General features: G+C 42.4%; 1 protein-coding gene across 2 annotated transcripts in view; it reads right to left on the bottom strand.

Annotated features, from left to right (window-relative positions):
- SIDT1 (SID1 transmembrane family member 1) overlaps positions 1-16,980 on the bottom strand; it is an 88,094-nt gene that overhangs the window by 20,261 nt on the left and 50,853 nt on the right. For both annotated transcript variants that reach the window (XR_016392996.1, XM_022552926.3), the window contains exons 10-17: positions 14,122-14,165; positions 7,733-7,804; positions 6,241-6,386; positions 5,166-5,239; positions 3,710-3,776; positions 1,916-1,989; positions 810-933; positions 485-602 (exon numbers count right to left, since the gene is read on the bottom strand). Coding sequence is in view for 1 of the 2 variants with exons in the window: in XM_022552926.3 (XP_022408634.1) it covers positions 485-602; positions 810-933; positions 1,916-1,989; positions 3,710-3,776; positions 5,166-5,239; positions 6,241-6,386; positions 7,733-7,804; positions 14,122-14,165 (719 nt within the window). In the remaining variant the exon portion in view is untranslated. The remainder of the gene's footprint in view (positions 1-484; positions 603-809; positions 934-1,915; positions 1,990-3,709; positions 3,777-5,165; positions 5,240-6,240; positions 6,387-7,732; positions 7,805-14,121; positions 14,166-16,980) is intronic.

Below are 16,980 nucleotides of genomic sequence, written 5' to 3'. Positions count from 1 at the left end.
CACAGAGAAGCGGAGCCAGAGCCACCAGACAAACTACCCACAAGGCCATTCCACCTCTGTACGTTCGGCTGGTGCACTGGTGAGTGTACCTATTATTTAATCCAATTCGAATTGGGTTTTCTATTACTTTCAACCCAAAACAGGCAAACTGCTAAATTAAGCCAAGCTACACTGAGGGAGATTTCTAGATGTCTGTTGGTGGTTTCTACCTGACCTGCTGCCTGACACTTAGCCCATTGCCCACCTGCAGATCTAGCCATGAGATCAGTATCCAGTGTTCACTCTTTTGTAGTCTACAAATGGTGGTCAGAGAGGAAAAAACGGTACAATGTGGGGAAACCATGCCCTGTGGTGAGGTGCCCTCAGATCACTTCATGTAAAATGTCATTTAATTCTTGCAAGCATGACCTTGACATTTCTGAGAGGGTCCCAGGATAAGACTCCTATAACTCAAATCTGTGTAGCTGATGTAAATTCTAATTACCGAATTGGAAGTTGGAGTAATTAGGGCAGACATGGTAACAAGCACTGAGCACCCCTTCCGTCATCAGTGCGATGCCCATAGCATAGAAGAGACCGAAGTGTTTGGGAATCCCATACTCCTGAAAAAGCAGAAAGCTTGGTCAGTGGAAAGGTACTCCTTAGTGACTCAGCCACAGAACCGGGACGCCCATGCTCTGGCCTCGTGTGGTCCATTACATGTGATCCATCGTCACACCGTCTAGCCAGATGTCCCTCCTCTTTGCAGATCCCGTTTGGAACCATAACCCTTCCTAGCTCTCACCTCCCTCATCCCACCCTCTCCTCACCATGGCAAAGATGTCCTTGGCCTCCAGGGCTCTTCGATGGAGAATGTCCCGGCGCAAGACTATCAGTAGGAAGAGGCAGCCCAGGAGCATGTGGCCCAGGTTACTGAGAATGTTGTTGAAGGCACTAAGGGGATGACAGAGAGACCATGAGAGAGTCAGGGTATCAAAGAGCTTTAGAGACTGAATGAAGGCATGGATGAGCGAGTGAAATCCGCATTCAGTGTTTTCCACTGCTAACCTTTCCATAAGATTTCAGGACCGAGATCATCAGAAAGCATCTTTAACCTAATGCCACGTTAGGATGCTTAGCCTGTGATAATGTGTCCGTTTCCTCTCAGGGATGCCTGCTTAGCTTCCCTAACACCCACTCAATCCTCCCTTGTGCTGATGGCGCTGGCGGGGAATGAATCCTAGGAAAGAGAGTCGCTCCACAGATGGGCAGTTGGGCCAAGCGTTTCAGCTACAATGTGAGAGTGAATTCACATAGATGGACGGACCCACGTTATGTGTCCATACTCAGCTCTGTAACCATGAATTTCAGGATAAGTGTCAACTGGTCACAGCCAACAGATTTATTTAAGGAAACTGAAACTAGTTCAGTTCTGGATCGAGAAGCCAGGCTCGCAACTCCCAGGCAAATGCTCTCTCCACTTCGCCATGTTCTGGAGGCTGGAGCATGGCCTTGGAGGCAGCAGGCCCCGGTGTGAGTCTCAACATCACTAACAAGCTGAGGGACCTTCCGCAAGTCCTTACCTTTCTAACTGAGCCTTAACATCTTCATCTAAAAACGGGGGTAATAATAATCCTATCTATCTCATGAGGTTGTTTAACGGCTTGAATGTACTAGTAGCTCATGCCCATGGATGAGGGTCATCACAGCTAGGGACCTGGTATTTTCAAACATATCTCTGCCTTCTCCTCAGGACTGTTTCCTGAGGGCCCCATACAGGAATGGAAGAGGCATACCTGATCTCAACTTCCTGATTTCATTCCTCTTTACCCTTGATTGGGGTGCTTTTCCACAATTGTTTCTAGTATTTTTAAAAACTGAAATCGTCACATTACACAGAAAGGCATCTCTCATTGCCTCAGAGGACTGGGCTTACCTCAGGACACCCCAGGGGTGAGCGCAGAGGAAGTTGTAGTAGCAGATGTCCTGGTTACCAGTGACATTGACTATCTGTAAAACCAAGAGTGAAAAGAGGAGATGCTGTTTTCCTCCGCCCCCTGAGCCTGAAATCACAAAAAGTGGACAGTGTTCACAGCGATCAACTGTCAGTGATTTACAGTGTAACCAGCGCCCCTTCTCAGCAGGGGATGGGTCATTATCTTCAGCCTTTACACAGTATAGACACATTTCCTTTCAATGCTGCCATCTTGCTTTGAATTGAAATATTCCGTGTCCCTCATTATGTGGCCTCACGGCAGAATGCAACTGAGTATGTTTCCTTTGTTCTCATTATAAAAGGATTTTGAGAGGATGCTAACATTGGGACCTGCCTATTAGGACGGTCATGGTACATCCTATTTTCTAGATGAATCCTGGGAGGGTAAGGAGCTGTTCCATCCTCTGTGTGGAAATGGTAACCACAGGGCAGGTGGACATAAGGAGATGTGTGACCGGTTGTCCATAGTTATCACTATCGCTATCGTTAAGAACCTTCCTAGATCACAGCACAGCTGTATCTTCTGACAGCACCAAAGTATTCAGAGAATATTTAGATTATGAATGGTGGTGCTGAAGCTTTATAAAGTCCTCATCACGTATTAAGTATGGAATTGGTAAAATATTATTAAACTCCTGGCTCTCAAACTTGGCTGTACACTGGAATCACTGGGAGTTTCATCAATACTGATGCCTGGGGCTGCCCTGGTGGCGCAGTGGTTGAGAATCTGCCTGCCAGTGCAGGGGACACGGGTTCGAGCCCTGGTCTGGGAGGATCCCACATGCCGCGGAGCGACCAGCCCCGTGAGCCACAACTACTGAGCCTGCGTGTCTGGAGCCTGTGCTCTGCAACAGGAGAGGCCGCGATAGTGAGAGGCCCACGCACCGTGATGAAGAGTGGCCCCCGCTTGCCGCAACTAGAGAAAGCCCTCGCACAGAAACGAAGACCCAACACAGCAAAAATTAATTAATTAATTAATAAACTCCTACCCCCAACATCTAAAAAAAAAAAAAAAAAAAACTCATGCCTGATTCTGATTCCACTCTGATCTAACTGGTGTGGGGTACAGCTTGGACACTGGGATTTTTAAAAGTCCCCCAGATGATTTTAATGCAAAGTTTGAGAACCATTGCATTAGAAACACCTTTAGCCTGGTGCTATTCTAAATGGGCTTTTTATGTGTAATAGATCCCAGACAGGATCACTTAAGTGACCTGGACCCTAGGGTTCTGTGAAGGTGCAGTGGGGATTCTCAAGCTATTTTAATTATTATTTTTGTTTGTTTTTTTATTTATTTTATATTTTCTTTTAATATTTCATTAGTACTGTGAAGCTGTTTTTACTTTTACAAAACATATTTACCCTCAATTACAGGACACAGGCTAAATTAGACATCAGGTTTCTTTGTTTAGGTCTGGAACTTTACCCATCATCCCATGATGATCAAAAGTGCAGACTGGTAAAAAATAGACATAGTTGATAGATACCAAGACTAAATGAGCGCAAGGTAATAATTTCAGATTGGTAGTCAAAATAATACAAGAGGTCTGTGATAAAACAATTGGGAACTAGATTTAAAGGTCAAAGACGAACCAGTGGAGAAATCCAGTGGGAACCCAAATGGGGAATTAATTCTTGGACGGAGCTCAAGTTATACCTTTCTCTGTAATTCGCAGCAAATATCTTTCCCTGAAGTATGAAAGGTGGGATTTTGGAGCTCGGGGCAGCACTTACTGTCTGGTAGGTGATAACCAGCTGGATCACAGGCAGCGCATAAAACACAGCAATGGTAATGATGTTCCTACGCAGGCAAAGAATCAGAAATGGTTATTTCCAAAATAACCATGGAAACTTTGCCCTTTTTTTTTTTTAAAAAAAGAATCTTTCCACCCCATAACTCCCTAGTTAACTCACAAATGCGATTAGAAACTGATTATGTGGTTCCTGTTTCTCCAATCTTCCTCTCATACAGTTACTTGTAAAACAGTGTAAATAATACTTGCTTCTGGTTTAACCAATTATTAATGAGGGCCTATCTATTTAGGATATTGTTAGATTAAATGTGATCAGAGAGGGACTTCCCTGGGGGTGCAGTGGTTAAGAATCCGCCTGCCAATGCAAGGGACACAGGTTTGATCCCTGGTCCGGGAAGATCCCACATGCTGAAGAGCAACTAAGCCCGTGCACCACAACCACTGAGCTTGTGCTCTAGAGCTCGCGATCCACAACTGCTGAGCCCGCGTGCCACAACTACTGAAGCCCGTGAGCCTAGAGCCTGTGCTCCGCAACAAGAGAAGCCCACCACGGTGAGAAGCCTGCACACCGCAGTGAAGAGTAGCTCCTGCTCGACGCAACTAGAGAAAGCCTGCACACAGCAACAAAGACCCAACGCGACCAAAAATAAATAAATTAAAAAAATAAAAATAAGTTGGTGACTTAAAAATTAAAAAAAAAAGTGATCTGAGAGTAGGTAATGGGTGATGGATCTCACAAAGGGATGTGGCTCTTTTAGATATCTCTTAGTTCCAAAATGATGGTCCTAGTATGGAATTCCATGTGGTCCCCACTGGCCCTTGTTTTCCTCTAATATCTGTATCCCAGTAAAAGGGTATCCTTCCAGAAAAAAGAATGGGAAGGGCTATCACAAGTGTCAGCTGGGGATTTCTGAGAGGAAGGAGGGGACCCTGCCAGGCACCTCAGACTCTCTGCTTGTAGGAAGACTGCATCTGTGTCTGACCATCGCAGGTCTATTTATCATTGGCTGATGGTATCATCTTCACTCAGGGAGGTTTCTAGCTACTATGAGATGCTCTAGGCATCTCATCCCTTTAATCACTGGCTCTTGCAAGAGCAAGTCCTGGTGAGGAGAAGAGGGAAGGTGGTGACATTAATGTTATCGTTACTGTATTTTCCTAGAAAAGGATTTAGTGTCTCCCTATGGGATTCCACTACCGTTCTTATTTAATACTTTGTATTTATTTAATTTAGGGCTGGTTGCCTTTGGTAGTTCATTTTTGTCTTTCCTATCGAATGTGGCATGAATCCTTTAAACACCTATACCTGTGCCTCATTAAACACTGAAACCTGTGATTTGATTCACTTATATGAATCTCATAAGTGATTGTGGCTTTTACAAGGAAAACTTTAATTTTACTAAAGAGAACCATAGCCCTCCTGGTCATCTACTCACCAAAAATAAATCTTATATTTTTTGCTGACAATTCTCCGGTCCTTCCTGGACAGATCTGACAGGTAAAGGAACATCTGGGATGCCAAATAAAAAGAGAGTGCAAAACTGTACTTGGATTTCTTGCATAAAATATAAAGGAGAGCTTTACACATTTCAGTTCAATCACTCACTAGGGATTAAAATTGTTTAACAAGACTTTAATTTTGCTTTTCCCAGGATGCCTTTAAAAATCTTAGTATTTCCCTTGGCTTTAGGGAAATTGGCTGATGTGGGAAACCTATTGGGAGTCTTGAATGCTTCTTAAATCTCAAGAATTGCTTTCCCAGTTTTCAGAGATGCCCATTGTGTGATTCTTGAATTACGAGGTTGAAACGGTACGATTCACCTTTGTGTCCCTTACTGGATACAACACAATGTGATACATACAAGCCAGAAAGAAATGATCTTTTACTCCTGAAGGGTTTTATGTATACACCAGGGGGTTTTTCCAAGTACACCCTTCAAATGACTCTTTTCTCCCATTTGGTTGGATCCCTTCCTCACTTTTGTCCATGGTCAGCCCCTTCAGACCCTGAGAGCGTTTTAGCGCCCTGTTTTCTGTACTGCTCTCACTTTCTCCCTCCGGAACGAAGTGTTAACCAACCAACTATTGCTTTTAGTACGTAGCTAAGTTTTATCTAAAAAGCCCCCTGAACATATATACACTACCAAACGTAAAATAGATAGCTAGTGGGAAGCATCTGCGTAGCACAGGGAGATCAGCTCGGTGCTTTGTGACCACCTAGAGGGGTGGGATAGGGAGGGTGGGAGGGAGACGCGGGAGGGAGGAAACATGGGGATATATGTTTATATACAGCTGATTCACTTTGTCATACAGCAGAAACTAGCACACCATTTAAAGCAATTATACCCCAATAAAGGTGTTTAAAATAAATAAATAAATAAAAAGCTCACTGAGAAATTTGACTCCCCCTGAAGAAAAAATATATATATAAAGGAAATTGAGGCATTGCTGAAGTTGTATTTGGCTCCTGGACTTTTCGCCCTCTCGAAGAGCACCACCCGGCAGAAGTACCTTGGTCCGGATGACGTTCTTATCGCTCTCAATGTCTGGCATGGTGTCGAAGTCACTTTCCTCCACGGAGCTGTCCGTGTCTGACTGGCATGGCTGTCTGCCGTCGGAGGAGGACATTTGCCTGCCAGGACTGGAGCTTGACTCATCTGAAACAGAGGAGACTCACCTGCCTTCCCAAGCCGAGAAGAACCCACCGAGTCCATCTTTCTCTGCAAAAAGCACAGTGCTGACTCATTCCTGAAAACGCTGTGTTGGTAAAAACCAACTCCTTACCCATAGCACGTGTTCTTTCTCTAATTCTTCCTCAATGGACCTCTAATTTTCCTCTCCTCCTATTTTTATATTTAAATCATCTCTTTCCAGGGCTGAATACATAATATAAAGGCATCTGCTCTGTTAACTATTTGGCTGCAAAAATAATATTATGCTTATATTTCATGTTTCATATTTTAAAATATGAGCATAAATGTATAAACATACACATGCACGTAATTATGTATAGCATCTACCACATGTACGTGTAAGTACCCACATGTCCAGCAGCTATACATTTCTCGTGGATAAAGTATTTGTACACCGAAATCCCCCACATGCCATATCTATGATTATATAATGGAAACAACATTCTCAGGAAGAAGAATCCTGTGAATGTTTCCCAGAGCAGATGGGAATTTGCACAGCCTACTGAGCACATGAGCAGAGCCTACCTTCTGCTTTATTTCTTCTATTCAGATGGTTAAAAAAAATAACAGAACCCTGTTCTTGCAGAGCCAGAAATAAGTCTCCAGCACTGAGCCCACATGCTTCTCAAAGTTACAGAATAACAGGGCAGGCATACAGGATTCCCAGCCCCTCTATGCTGACAGCTTAAGGTGCACCATTCATAGGCCCGCAAGCATCATGGAAGTGTGTGGAAGCGTCAATGCACGCGGACTCTAACAAGACAAGGATCAGAATTCTGACCCTTCAGGCCACTGAACGAGCCCTGGGGGTTGCCATGTGAATGACTGGGTGGCAGTGAGCAGGTTCGTTTATGCAGTTATAGCCCAAATGGAAGATCGTTAGGCTTCAGCCGTGTTCACCTGCTGCACAGCCTCAGTCTTCTGATCGCCCTTACTCCACTGAAACCTGAGAATGAAACAACGGGTCAGTTGATGTCGGGCTCCCTGATGTCAGACTCTTGACGCATCTTTCACGCCCTAAACTCAGGCTGGGTACGAAAAAATCCCCAAGGGAGTTGATGGCAACCGTAGAAAATTCTGCTCAAGTGTGGCTAGTAGACCCAAGAAACGGATCAATAGAACCAGAGAAAATTAGAGCTGGAAGGAACCTTCCAGATCATCGAGCCAATTCATCTTATAAATAAAAGATAATCTTATACGATGACGGCCTTGCCCACTCTCACAGTTATTAGTGGCTGGAGGGCTCCTTGTATCCTATTCTTTGGAGAATCAGGAAACACTTCCATGAATGGACTCATCGTAGGAAATACCTATTGCCCCATAATTGCTTTCTTCAGGGGTGCTGGCAGCAATGGGATGTGACACCGACGTATTTCCAGAGCCTGTTAAAAAGAAAAGCAAAGAGGCAAACGCTTTATGTCCCGTTGCCAAAGTGAAAGAACATAACTCTAAATAGTTTGATTTTCTTTTCACTCTAATGTAGGAACCTGCAGGCCAATTTTATGGTCTGCAGACCAGATCTAGCCTGCCACCCGTTTTTGTATGGCCCTTAAACTAAAAGTGGTTTTAAATCTTTTTAATGGTTAGGGAAAAATCAGAAGACGAAGAGTATTTTATGGCAGGTAAAATTATAAATTTCAGTGTTTACATATGACGTTCTACTGAAACACAGCCACTCATTGAGTATGTCTATGGCTGCTTTTGGCTACAATGGCAGAGTGGAGCAGTTGCAACAGAGACTACGTGGCCCGCAGAGCCTAAAACATTTACCATTTGGCACTTTACAGAGAAAACGTTGCCGATTCCTGCCTGGCAGTGTTGCAGAATCACAAGAACAAAGGCGCATGGGTCCTGGAATCACTGTGAGGAAGGCCACCGCTGAACATAAACACCGGAAATAAACTCCTGTGATTAAGGGGCTATAATTCGGAGGTTTATTTGTCACAGTCGTTAACAGTACCCTAACTGTAGACGGGATGAGCCCTGACAGGTTGGAAATTACTGCACTCCTTGGAGCAAAAAATAATGACAACGTGAACTAAGGATGTGCAGGAATATGGGTTATTTGGGGGATAGTTCAGAGGTAGAATAGGCATGTCTGTGGCCAAATGGTTGTTGGCAGTGAGAGAAAAACATTCTTTAAGAGGACGCGCCTCAAACTTTTCCAAATATTACATGTGCAAATAGTAAGCGAAGAATGATACTAAAATCATAAGCCCCAGAATTCTGGGCATTTTCTGTTCCTGGGAAGCCCCCTGGCATGGGAAGTGGACACGTGGGGCGGAGAGCGCTTGAGTTCCTCTGCAGCGGGGGGTTGAAACGGTCTGTAGGAGGCAGAGGGTTTTCGTGTGTGTGATCAAAAGAGAAAAAAATGCAAAAACTAACGTCAAAGCAAGTGAGCAAACAAAAACAATCACTGTTTTGTTAGGCGACAACTTCACTAAAAAGAAAAAGCCAGCTGTGTAGGTTTGTTCAGACTTCGATGATTTCTGCACTCTGCCTCGCAATCGAGCAGGACCTGGTTTCCATGTAGTCGCTAGTTCTTTTCACCCCGAGGCAACCACAACAACAATGGTTCTGTGATGGACAAGAGCATCGAGATTTTCATGAGCAGTGCACTTGTTTCAAATCTGTGCACTTCTGGGCTTCCCTGGTGGCGCAGTGGTTGAGAGTCCGCCTGCCGATGCAGGGGACACGGGTTCGTGCCCCGGTCTGGGAAGATCCCACATGTCACAGAGCGGCTGGGCCCGTGAGCAATGGCCACTGAGCCTGCGCGTCCGGAGCCTGTGCTCCGCAACGGGAGAGGCCACAACGGTGAGAGGCCCGCGTACCACAAAAACAAAACAAAACAAAAACAAATCTGTGCACTTCTATATGCACAATTAAATAGGAGACTGGTCAACACGGGATAACGGTATTCTGTTAACATTTCTAATGTCTAAGACCTTCTTAGAATGCAAAAACCGAAGCATTACCTCCCAAACTTCAAACATGATGGATGCGCCCAGAAGGCAAGCCATATTTCTATTTAACTGTATGGCATTTAGAAAGCAGAATTAAACACAAAATATCAGTTTATAGGACAGACCAAGATGTTCTGGCTGGGAATAAGCAAACATATAAAGTTATGAATGAGCTCATCTTAATGGGGAGACTTGTTCTGGTATGTTTTTCTCTGCGTGCGGGCCCTTTGCCATCTGTCTGCTTTACTAACTTAGAATAGGATATGCTTGCATGCTTGCCTTTTATATTAATTGCTCCATGTGAGGAGAAAAACTTCATTTCATTTTGAGCATGCTTGGCTCTTTCAGGGACGTCACATTTATAATTGTCCTGCCCGCTTCCGTCTCCAGACTCAGGAGGTTGGAAGCGGAAGAGGGAGTCAGTAACGCTGTGAACCAGCTGACATGAGATTTCATTTTTATGCCAGTTGGCTACCTATCCCAACGAGTGTCATGCTGTATCTCAAAAGTTGAGGAGAAAATGAAGAAAACCACTAATCTTTGCAGAAGGACGTAAAAGTAAAATTCCTCTAGAAGAAAAAACCGGGCAGGCAAAGCTGGGAGAAAGCAGAGTAGAGAGTCAGGACTAGAGTCTGAGACCTGTTGCCACAGAGCCTGAGGATGGCCTGTGCTCCCTGACCCCTCTGGACTCAGCACGCTGCTTGTCTTATCCCTCCCGGGCCCTGTTCTTTGCTGGGAGGCTGATTCAGTAATCGCTCCATCCAGGGAAGGATCTGATTGGCCATTTGGTTCTTAAATCTGCAAACTTGGCAAGTTCACCAAGCTCCCTCACTTGAGAAAGTACCCTCCTCTTAGGCTGCACCCAGGTTCATGGTGACAGCTCATGTGGTCCCAGAGGCCTGTGAGTCACGTTTCATCTGTCTCTCTTTCAAGGTGGTAACTGAATTTCTGTATAGGCTCTTTAACAATGTTGTGAAATGTGGGTTTTTTCCACTGATAGAGCCACTGGAGGACGTGTTTTTAGAACACAGAGCCTTGCCCAGTGCCCTTTAGATTACCACAGAGGCCCCTGTCCTAAGTGCTAAGTGAGGAATAGAGAATACAGTGTCCATCCAGTCACACCGCAGTAGTAAAGTCCCTTCACAGCCTGAAGCTGCTCTTTACCAACACTATTTCCATTTCACCTGGGCTCCAGCCTCTTATCTCCTTCTTTATCCCATGAAGTATGAAAGAACTTCCTTTGCTTTTTAGTTTAGTTGGAGCCAATGTCAACATTTTTCAAACACAACTTTAAAAACTGCAGGCAAATCAAAGAAAAACACATGCAGGGGAGCCGACAGATTTTCCAAATGCAGCCTTCCTATCATTACATAACTAAAACAGAGCTGCCAACAATTTAGCAAGTTGTAGGGACCTGGCTCCATTTCCTCCATCTCAGGCATACCTAGGGTGAAAGCATCAGGCCAGGTTCCTCAGATATCTAGCTCCACGTTGATTGCGGCAGACAACATGCCAAATCTAGTGGGGTCCCCTATCTCAAACGCTGCTCCTAGCATTTCTTCTAGGCACTAGCCCCCAGGGCATTTCTTGTAGCTCTAAGCTCCATTAAACTTCTTGTAGCCCCCTTGGGCACACTGATACTGGCCCTTGGGAGACAAAGACATTTCTGTATCCTTGCTCCTCTCTAAAGGTTCCTCCCCTGAATCTTTCACATTAGCTTTCAGATAAGGTCCCTCACTTGCCTCTGTCTCTTGCTACAGGCTGGTTTCTCCATGCTCTGTGTCATGTGATTAAGAGTCACTAACTGGTTCCTCCCTAGGGTAGAGCTTATCTTCTCTGCTCTTGTTTGAAGAACCTAGGTCTTGTCTCACCAGTGGTCATGTGCCATCTTCCCCCATAGCCTCTCAGCATTACACAGGTTCCTTACTTCCTCCTGATTTCAAAGCCCTTTGTGGTGAACATTCCTATTTCCTACTTCTTAACTAAGCTGGGATTTTGTTGGGGTATCCTCCCTCACCTGTGCCTGGAAGCCCATATTTTTAAGTCAGTGATTCTCGGTTGGGGGTAGGGGTGGTGGGAACATTTTGCTCCCAAGAGGATGTTTGACAATGTCTGGGCATAACTTTAGTTGTCACAGGGAGGGAGTGTATTACTGAATTCTAGTAGGTTGAGGTGAAGGATGTGGTTAAACATCCTATAATGTACAGGGCAGCTCCCAACAACAAAGAATGATTCTGGCTGTAATGTCCATAATGTTGAGTTTGAGAAACGCTGGTCCTAGAAAAAGATGACCTCACCCTAATTCTATAAGCAGGCTTGATTGATCTGTAAGTAAATAGATTCCTTTGCAGTGACTGGTTTAGCAACAAGTATATGATCCTCTCTAGGCCAATGAAACATGAGAGAAGTTGCTAGGTGCTTCTGAAACAGTCCTTCCTTCTGGACATTGTCAGGTGAGGACCCATCTCACTACCAGCTTTGGGGGCAAAGCAGAGTCAAGGGAATGGCAGGAAAAAGGACCAGAGCCACTGGACTCAGTGAATCCTGAAGCCCACCCTTCTGCTCAGCTTCCAGGGAGAGGAGACACTCTTTATTGTTTAGGTATGTTTGAGATAAACTTTGCTGTTACCTGCAGCCACATGAATCCAACGGATGCATCTTTATTTATTTTTTTGCTCACTCATTCATTTCTGCTTGTTATCTGAAGGGTGCCTCTAGCTCTTAGCTAATTTTCAGAGCCATCTTGATCTTGGACAGTGATTTGGCTCAAGTCCCAGCTCTGTCTACCAGTGCTTCACTGTTCAGGAGACCCTTCTGAATACGAAGTTCCTTTAATTGTCATTGCAGTGATAAAATGACTTCACTCATACAATAAAAATAACAGAGAATCCATTCACAGAGCACCTATCGGATCCAACCAATCGGGCTTTCTAAGTTCGACTAAGCCTAAATAAGAGCAAAACCTGGAGAGCATCAGAGAGAAAAGGCCGAGATCCAGAGAGAAGACATTTCATTTTAACATTTTATGAATAAAATAGAAAGTAGTACTTAGCATTTTAAAGACACTAGGGCAGGTGTTCTTTTATATTCCTTTACATTGGCTGTTGAATGTTATTAAAACCAATTGCCTGGATGCCTGGAAAAATAGACACGTTGACATTAAGGAAGACAAAAGTCAAAGGAAGGCAGGAGAAGCAGACCTCCAGCAGAGGGAGAGATACTCCTGCTGGGTGGGGTAGGGAGTCGCTTTGTGTCTTTCTAACTTAACTGTAGAAAACACAGAACTAGACATCTGCTGCATACCTACTGTACAGCACAGGGAACTCTACTCAGTCCTCTGCGGTGACCTAAATATGAAGGAGATCCAAAACAAGAGGGGATATATGTATATGTATAGCTGATTCACTTGCTGTACAGTAGAAACTAACACAACATTGTAAAACAACTACACTCCAATAAAAATTAGAAAAAAAAATCTGCTGCATGTGACTTAAAAATCAAGTCTCACTCCATCATTCCTTTTCCAAATGATCATTCTATGCCAAATAGCTTGTGAGCACTGAGTAACTCATGCTGATTGAGGCTTTTCCAAAAATAGGACACTTACAAAAGGTGCAAACTTCCAGTTATAAAATATAAGTAAGTCCTGGGGATGTAATGTACAACATGGTGACTAGAGTTAATAATACTGTATTGTATATTTGAGAATTGCTAAAAGAATGATCTTAAAAGTTCTCATCACGGGCTTCCCTGGTGGCGCAGTGGTTGAGAGTCCGCCTGCCGATGCAGGGGACACGGGTTCGTGCCCAGGTCCGGGAAGATCCCACATGCCGCGGAGCGGCTGTGCCCGTGAGCCATGGCCGCTGAGCCTGCGCGTCCGGAGCCTGTGCTCCGCAACGGGAGAGGCCACAACAGTGAGAGGCCCGCGTACCCCCCCCAAAAAAAAAAAAAAAGTTCTCATCACAAGAAAAAAAAGTATAACTATGTGTGGTGATAGATGTTAATTAGATTTCTAGTGGTGAGCACTTTGCAATATATACAAATATAGAATCGTGTTGTACACCCAAAACTTATACAATGTTACATGTCAATTATATCTCAAGTTTTAAAAATAAGGACATTTAATTTTTTTTAAAAGATTTAATAAAAAGATCAAGCAACTAAATTCCTTTGTTCAAATCCTCAGAGTGGAAGAAAGGGCATATTACAATGGTTGGATAATCAATTACTCTGGATTTCCCAAAGTTATAATACTCTCTTATACTTGCTGGTCTCAAATACTTCAGTTTTCTAGATCCTTGAACAAAAAAACCCTCTATCTCAATTGGGGAAAAGTAAGCTCTGTATTAGATTTGACACAATAAATTCTTACCATTGTTCGCAAGTCAGCTCTGTGATAAGACAGATATGAACAGTTTATGTCCTAGAAAACATTAAACTCCTTAAAAAGATGAATTGCTGACAAATGGGCCGTGGACAACTATGAGGAACTCTCCGAACAAAGGCTCTTCGTGTGAGCTCCATATCTCAGTAATTATCAAGTGTGTAAATTGGTTCTCACTGGCTCTGCTTTCTGCAGGAAGACTGCAAATTGGACCACTCTGTGTGTGTCTGTGGGGGGATAGGAATCAATAGAGGGTTTGGGAAATCACAAAAGTCAGAGAGACAAAAGTACCAAATGGAATGTTGCCACATACTTGACATCAGTTTGAATTGAAACCAGGGATTTTTCTTACCGTCACTGGAACCAAAGCTTCCATCAATGGACTTTCTCTGAAACCTGCAAACAAGCACATACACATGCTCCTAAGACCGCAAAAACGTCAGCATTTTCCATTTGTTCCCTATGGACTTTGTTGCAGATTTGTCTGCTAGGATCTCCTAAAAATGGGCCTTTGGATGTGCAGAAATAGGAACTCTGATACATTGCCGGTGGGACTATAAAATGGAGCAGCCACTTTGAAAAGCCATTTGACAGTTCCTTAAAAAGTTAAACCTAGAGACACAATATGACCCAGCAATTCCACACCTGGGCACATACAGGCATACATATATTAAATTCATTAATTTATTTCCATATTCATTTATTTTCAGATAACTCACATGCCATAAAATTCACCCTTTAATGTGCACAATTCAGTGAATTTTAATATGTTCACAGAGTTGTGCAACCACCACTATTTTCTAGTTGCAGAACATTGTCATCATCACCCAAAGAAATCTCAAACCATAGCAGTTACTGCTCATTCTCTACTCCTCCCAGCCCTTGGCAACCCCTAATCTACTCTCTGTCTCTATAAATTTGCCTATTCTGGACATTTCATATAAATGGAACTGTATTGCATGTGGTCTCTTTGTCTTCTTTCACTTAGCGTAATGCTTTCAAGGTTCATCTATGTGGTAGCATGAATGAATACTTCAGTCTTTTTATGGCTGAATAATATTCCATCGTATGGATATATACCATGCTTAATTTATTTGTTTACACTTGATATACATTTTGATTGTTTCCGCTTTTTAGCTATCATGAATAACACTGCTATGAATATTAGTGTACAAGTTTTTGTGTGGATATATGTGTTAAATTCTCTTGGGTATGACCTAGGAATGGAAGTGCTGAGTATGAGGTAACTCTGTGTTTAACATTTCTTTCTAAACTGTTTTCTACTGTAGCTCAATAGCAGGAACTAAATATTTTACATTCCTACTAGCAATGTACAAGGTTCTAATTTCTCTCCATCCTTGCCAACTCTCGTTATTTTCGTTAAAAAAAATTTATTATAGCCATCCTAGTGGACATGAAGTGATATCTCATTGTAGTTTTGATTTGCGTTTCCCTGATGGCTAATGTTGTTGAACATCTTTTCACATGCTTATTGGCCATTTGCATATTTCTTTGGAGAAACAGCTATTCAATTTTAAAAATGCCTATTTTTAAATGGGGATATTTTTCTTTTTATCTTTGTTTTGTAAGAATTCTTTACCTAGTTTAGATACTAGACTCTTACTGGATATATGATTTACAAACATTTTCTCCAGTTTTGTGTATTGTATTTTCACTTCCTTGATAATGTCCTTTAAAAACACAGAAGTTTTAATTTTGATGAAGTCCAATTTACCTATTTTTTTCTTTTTTTACTTGTGCTTTTGCTATCATATCTAAGAAACTATTACCTAATCTAAGGTCACAAAGATTTACACCTATGTTTTCTTCTAAGAGTTTTATAGATTTGGCTCTTTTATTTAGATCTGTGTTCTATTTAGAGTTAATTATTTTTATATGTTGTGAGGTAGGGGTACAACAACTTCATTCTTTTTCATGTGGATACCCAAGTGTCCCAGCACCATTTGTTGAAAAGAATATCCTTGTTCCATTGAATTGTCTTGCTACTCTTGTCAAAAATCAATTGACCATAAATGTAAGTGTTTATTTCTGAACTCTCAATTCTGTTCCATTGATCTGTATGTCTTTCCTTATGTCAGTGCCAGGGTTTTGAATATTGTCGCTTTGTAGTTAGTTTTGACATCAGAAAGTGTAAGACCTCCAGCTTTGTTCTTTTTTTTTTTCATGATTTTTTTCCTATTCTGGGTCCCTTGCATTTCCAGATGAATTTTAGGATCAGTTTATCAATTTTTGGAAGAAAGTCAGCTGGGACTTTCATAGGGATTGTGTTGAATCTATAAATCAGTTAAGGGAGTATTACCACGTCTTTTAGTTTATATTGCTGCTGTAACAAATTATCACAGTCTTAGTGGTTTAGAACAATACAAATTTATTATCTTCAGTTCTGGATGTCAATTCTAAAATGAGTCTTATGTGGCTAAAATCAAGATATCAGCAGGGCTGTATTCCTTCTGGAGAATCCAGGGGAGGATCCATTTCTTTGCCTTTTCCAACTTCTAGACGTGGCCTGCATTCCTTAAGTCATGGCCCCTTCCCCCATCTTCAAATGTATTACTCCAACCTCTGCTTCCCTCATCACACCTCCTCCTATCTTTGACTCTCTTGCCTCCCTCTTATAAGGACCCTTGTGATTACATTATACCCACACAGATAATCCAGGATAATCTCCATAATTTTATCACATCTGCAAAATCTCTTTTGCCATGTAAAGTAACATATTCACAGGTTCTGAATATTAGAACATGAGCATTTTGGGGGGGCCATTATTCTGTCTACTATACCATCTTAATAATATTAAGTCTTTCAATCTGAGAACACAGGATGTCTTTTCATATATTTAGGTTCTCTTTAAGTTCTTTCAAGGATGTTTTGTAGTTTTCAATGTACAAGTCATATTTAATTTCTTAAATTTTTTCTTAAGTACTCTATTATTATTTTTGATGCTATTGTAAATAGAATTATTTTCTTAATCTCGTGTTTGAATCGTGCACTGCCAGTGTATAGAAATACAATTGATTTCTGTATATTGATCTTGTATCCTATAATCTTGATAAACTCAGGGTTTCTTTTTGGAGGTGATGAAAATTAGACAGTGGTGATGGTTGTGCAACTGTGAATATACTAAAACCACTGAATTTTTAAAGGGGGGTGAATTTTATGGTCTATGAGTTATGTCTTAATAAAGTCATTA

This window comes from Delphinapterus leucas, chromosome 4 (assembly GCF_059928025.1).
Source record: "Delphinapterus leucas isolate spDelLeu-1000000601 "Yukka" chromosome 4, BTC_Dleu_Yukka2, whole genome shotgun sequence".
Classification (NCBI taxonomy): domain Eukaryota; kingdom Metazoa; phylum Chordata; class Mammalia; order Artiodactyla; family Monodontidae; genus Delphinapterus; species Delphinapterus leucas.
The sequence above is the reverse complement of the archived record's forward strand: the minus strand, read 5'-3'. Positions and strand labels throughout refer to the sequence as shown.